This window comes from Montipora foliosa, chromosome 13, assembly GCF_036669935.1.
Source record: "Montipora foliosa isolate CH-2021 chromosome 13, ASM3666993v2, whole genome shotgun sequence".
Taxonomy (NCBI): domain Eukaryota; kingdom Metazoa; phylum Cnidaria; class Anthozoa; order Scleractinia; family Acroporidae; genus Montipora; species Montipora foliosa.
The window spans coordinates 43,096,150-43,101,425 of record NC_090881.1 but is presented as its reverse complement, the minus strand read 5'-3'; the positions used below and the strand labels follow the sequence as shown (position 1 = coordinate 43,101,425).

The 5,276-nt window shown below is 37.5% G+C and overlaps 1 protein-coding gene across 1 annotated transcript in view; it reads left to right on the top strand.

Annotated features, from left to right (window-relative positions):
* Positions 1–269: 269 nt before the first annotated feature.
* The window catches only part of LOC137981991 (hemicentin-1-like), a 41,677-nt gene continuing 36,670 nt past the window's right edge, over positions 270–5,276 (top strand). Inside the window, exons 1-4 of the mRNA XM_068829009.1 lie at positions 270–905; positions 1,235–1,588; positions 3,800–4,054; positions 4,689–4,952. Coding sequence (XP_068685110.1) covers positions 806–905; positions 1,235–1,588; positions 3,800–4,054; positions 4,689–4,952 — 973 coding nt within the window. The 5' untranslated portion in view covers positions 270–805. The remainder of the gene's footprint in view (positions 906–1,234; positions 1,589–3,799; positions 4,055–4,688; positions 4,953–5,276) is intronic.

Genomic DNA, 5,276 nt, shown 5'->3' with positions numbered 1-5,276 from the left:
CTAGAGCCTAGTGACATTTAATAATGAATTTCGATAAACCTTAGCAAGGTGTATCAAAACCGTGCGTCCGTTACAGCGGAAACGAGTGAAAAATTGGACTACCCAATTAACAAACTTGTTAAGAGTTTTATCACTGCAGGAGGTCGTCTTCATTGGGGTTCCTGAAAATAAATGCAAATATTACCGATAAGGAAATAAAGCTAGTTTGATTATTCTTGCATTCGTAAACCACCTCTTACTCCCCTTAGGATGGAGCCGACCTCTCATCTTTTGTCTTTTTGTCATATTCAGATTCGGGGAGCCTGGGGGTTTCCTAGAGTATGAATTTTTCCTCAAAGATATTGATAGTTAAAGATACTCTATTATTGCCGTTAAACGAAACATGTCATCGTAAGAATTTCATCGAGTGTTTATAATAGGGTTTAAATGGACCAGACCGGAATCTTGAAGGCATAATGCAACGTTTAAAGAACTTAAACATGGGTTATGTGGGTAGTTAATCAGCATTCGATGCATCTGGCAAGTTGTGCACCAACCTAGATCCTAGCTGAATAAAATAGCTATATAATTCAAAAATTATATATATAGAAGAAAAAGCTGTAAATAACATTCGTGACTTTAAGTAAACCCATTAGAACCCCAATTAAATCCGATTGGCAGATTTAGGGGATTAAACAATCGGAACTTGTCGTTACTGGAGAAAGCAATTGATCTGTGAAGGTGCATTCCAAGCATAGTGATAATGTAAAGTACGTGTCTCTTATTGTTCTTTCGCTGAACCCGAGCGTCTTGCTAGCGGTCAAGCATGGTGTCGTTGTGTGAATCCATTAGGTTGCTGCTCCTTTCACACAAAGAAACATCTCTATTTATCACGGTATCATTAATTTTGTTTCTCCAGTCATCAGGTAATTTGCTCAGTATTGCGCATCTTTTCATTTCCTTTAAAGAAGGGAATTGGAAAATCAAACATACCAAGCAGAGCCAACAAAATGGACGGTGGTCAAATCTTATCTCGCGAAAAAAGTACTGAGTTTTGTAGTTTCTGCCCTGTTCCAATTGGTAAAATGGTTTCCTGCTTTGCTTTTGCCAAGGTTTCAAAGAAATAACTTTATCTTCGCCATCTCGGTGTAGTTTCCGGCCTTCATGTGATAGTACAATGCAATCATATGTTAACCATAGATTGCAGATGTCAGGTGTAGAAACGTAATCAATATAGATCTGTTCTTCTTTGCAGCTATTACCTGGACGAAAACACCTGCGAACCCTGTGTCCGCGACTCTTGGTAAAAACGTCACCCTAGAATGGAATTACACACTTACTTCCACAAATGTACTGGACTATTTCGTCTTGCTTAAACGCCAGGGTAGCCATTTGACAAAAATTATGAAATATGATAAAAGTGGGATAGTGTTTTATGATTCCTTTAGCGAGAAAGTTGTGTTGCTGCAGAGAGGAACACCATCATTTATGCTTTTGAACTTGAAAATGGATGACAAAGCTGAGTACTGCTGTGAAGTGAACACGAGGCCTTCTGCCAATGGAATGCAAGGACACAGCGAAGTAAATTGCACTCAACTGATAATACTAGGTAGGTCTATTCTGAATCAAGACGTCCTTCTAGAGTCTTTCGTCAGCCAAAATGACCTCTACTGTATTAAATGGTGTCTACTCTACCAGATTTTTTATTCTTATATGGAAAATTCGGCGTATTGATGGCATAAATTTAAAACAGTTATACGAACACGAACCTGGAGATTGTTAAGTGGAAACAGGGAAAGTACCAAAAAGTGTTCTCTTTCCATTGTTACTTGTGTTTAAAGTCCCAATAGAAATACTGACGGCTCCGGGATTTCGTTATTTGACTAATTTCCATCCTTTGTGTTCACAAGGAATTTCCAGCTAAGCCGCTTAAACTTTATATATCAAGCGTTTTTTCTTACACTTTCAAATTACCCGTTTCCATGCTTATCATGCCAGATTTTTCTAATAAAATGCCAGTAGAATTTCTGTCTTTTGATCTTTTATTGCCGGGGCTTTTAAGTTTATTCCAGTTGCTAAAGCAGTATCATAGTATACAGTTAAATGTTGATCCTCTTAGTGAAGGACTGATCATAGCCTGGGAAAACACAATTTCATTCTTTAAGTTTATTACAGGGTTATGTCACGTTATTTTAGGGTGTTAAGTGAACATTTTTAGTTAATCACGTGTTGAAAACTCGAGAATGGTAATGTGGAATTCCTTCACTGATAAAATTATTTGTTACATCACAAACAAGATGATTCTGAGAAAAAACAAAAAACGTCGGACTGACTTTTTTCAAGATTACCAAAATGCAATCCGTTTCAGTCTTGCCCATTTGTGTCCATCCATACTTTCCTTTCTTTCCTTTTGCTGTATTTCTTTTATGTTGTTCAACAGTTTAAAGTGGATGTTGCAATGTTTCAATTTACTTTTTGGGCGTTTTGGGTGTCATTTAATGACGTCATTTTGTGCGACATATCCCCTCTAAGAGCTGTCGAAGCACTTATTTTCCTCACATATCATGGCGCATCTTTTAATGCTGAGCGCTTGAAACGAATCGTTAGAAGGGAACCAGATAAAAGGATGACAGTTTCGGTAGTTCATTTATTAATTTATTACTATTTTATATTCATTTGTTTATTTATTTACTCAACTTCACTTCACAATAGACACTTCTACGAAAACCTCTGACAATACTTACGTAACCTACAGTGTTTATACATACGCTGTATAATTCACAGTACAACCAAGTTAGGTTTGGTATTTTAACCGAATCTAAAACCTTAAACTTCACTGCTGGTTTCCTTTGTAAAGCAACAGTTAATTTCAAGTCATCTTCGCGGCGAAAAGGCTGAATAATAAAGGTCGAATTGGTCGCTCTAAAGAGAGATTAATGTTAATCAAATTTATAGATTAGGCATAAACCCAGACGTACTCAGAGGACGGACACGAAAGATGAAACATCTGTTTTTTTTTCGTTTTCGTGGATCAAAACATATTGTTTGTCACCAGCACGGCTCGCTTGACTAGAATATAAGGCGATCAACGTAAATCAGGGGCACCCATCGAGAATATTGTTCAAAACCACTTAGACATAGCATCGTTAACCGTGTTTTAGTATTTAAACGGTAGATATATGCATATTTGTGTCCCCAAAAAATTTTTCAGCTGTTCGGATTTCCTAGCTGAAAGTCTAGTGATCCGAAAACTATAGGGATCAAAACTTACCGTTTCGAAAATTTCAGCCAGAAAAAAGGCTCCCGAAAATTCTAGGTGACCTTTTTAGGGTAAAAATCCGTAAAAAATGGGCAATTATACCATTTTTCAGATGTTGGAAAATCCTAAGAGAGGCAGTTAAGCAAGAAATTTTACAACAAATGTTCCGAAAATTCTAAATCTCAAATCGTCTTCCGAACAGATATTGAAGTTCCGAAAATTGACGTTGGGTGCCCCTGGTAAATGGAAAAGAGTCACAATTCCAGGAGAGAAATTCCGACATGACGGACGTCGATATGAAAGCACAAATTGGTTGAAATGAGAAGGCCATGAAGCTTTGGAGTTGTGGTTTATTATGCATGCCAGTAACAGTGCAGTAATTGGCAGAAGCTGTTGTGATAATCCTGCCTACGAACAAATCACTAATGCTGAAAGTGCACAATTTGCAGAAAAAGCTATCCATTGAAAATTTGAGCCAAACCCCGAATCAACATTTGTTTTCACAAATCAATCGGTGCCAAATTAGATGACCTCTGTGAGTAACTCTTTCTTTGTTTATAGGGCCTCCTACGATTACTGTGATTTCGCCCAACCAAACAGTCAACGAAAGTAATGACGTGAGGCTCTCTTGTCACGCAAGTGGCACTCCTCCACCCTCAATAACGTGGTCAAAAGCTAGTAACGAAGAGAAGACCCTTAACTCAAGCACGGTCCTTTCATTGAAAAATATAAACAGGAACCAGGATGGTTTGTATCTGTGCACTGCAATTAACGGGCACGGCAAAGCAATTGACTCAGTCAGAGTCACAGTTCATTGTAAGTATCGCCTATCTGTTTCGAGAAAATGTTGAAGATTTTGTATGCAGATGAATAACACTGAGGAAAGAGCAGAAAAAACAAACAAACAAAAAAAGAGCATGATACTTTCTTTTTTGATCACTTTCGGATCGATGTACTCTAATACAGTCTTTGTCAAGTTCCACTGACTTGCGATCGCTTGCGATTTCATACGTAATCATTGAAAAATTCTCCGCCCTGATTGGTTGCACTTGAGGTGATAATTTCGCAATAATCACCTAAGCGTATTTTTTCAAAATGGCCGCAAGCGGTTTTGTCGAGGCGGAAGGACGAAGAAATTAATTGCTTTAAAGAAAATGCCCATTTTTCAAGTAATCACTTAGATGTAATTATACTAAAACAATTACCCACCTCAGGCTCGGTGAATATCGGTGAATAATTGATAAATATTTTAAGTTTATGAAGACAGAAATTTATCCAATGTATGTAGATTTAGACCACTAAAGGAAGATAAAAATAAGTACGAAGAGACTTTCGTTTCTATGCGCAACTGCAGAATACCCCGCCAATATTTGTACTTGTACAGTTGTAGTGGCAATCTTCGAAGAACGACAGGGTTTTTCATTTAATACTGTCTGATTGAAATTTGCAGATTCACCCTCGATTACTCAATCGACAAAGAGATACAATGTAACTGAAAGACATGATGTGTATCTCGAATGCATTAGTGACGGAAAACCTCCTCCAGTAGTCACATGGACAAAGATTGGAGGGCCGATTGGCAGTGTACCATATCCGGTTCATCAGCGGCTTCCCATTATGAATGCTAGCAGAACTGCGGCGGGTACCTACATGTGTACGGCTGTAAATGGTATTGGGAAAGCAGCAACAGCCACAAGGGACCTCGATGTATTTTGTAAGATGTTTGTTCTTCTACAACCTGATTGCATGATGATATATACATCAACCGAAAAAGGACACGCTTGGTCCAAGTTTGATAAGATCCACACAAGCTTACACAAGCGATATCTATCAGGATAAAAAAAAATACAATTGGCTCAGTTTTAATGTTTTCTGGGAAAAAAACACATGGGTTAATATATTTTACATCAGCAATCCATGCATACATAACTTTATAAGAAAAGAAAAATTGTAGATACTTTAGTTGTACTCTGTCAGCTGGTTTTCTATTATTATTGTTTTTTTTGTTTTTTTTTTTCTTATAAAAGAGGAGAAGTTG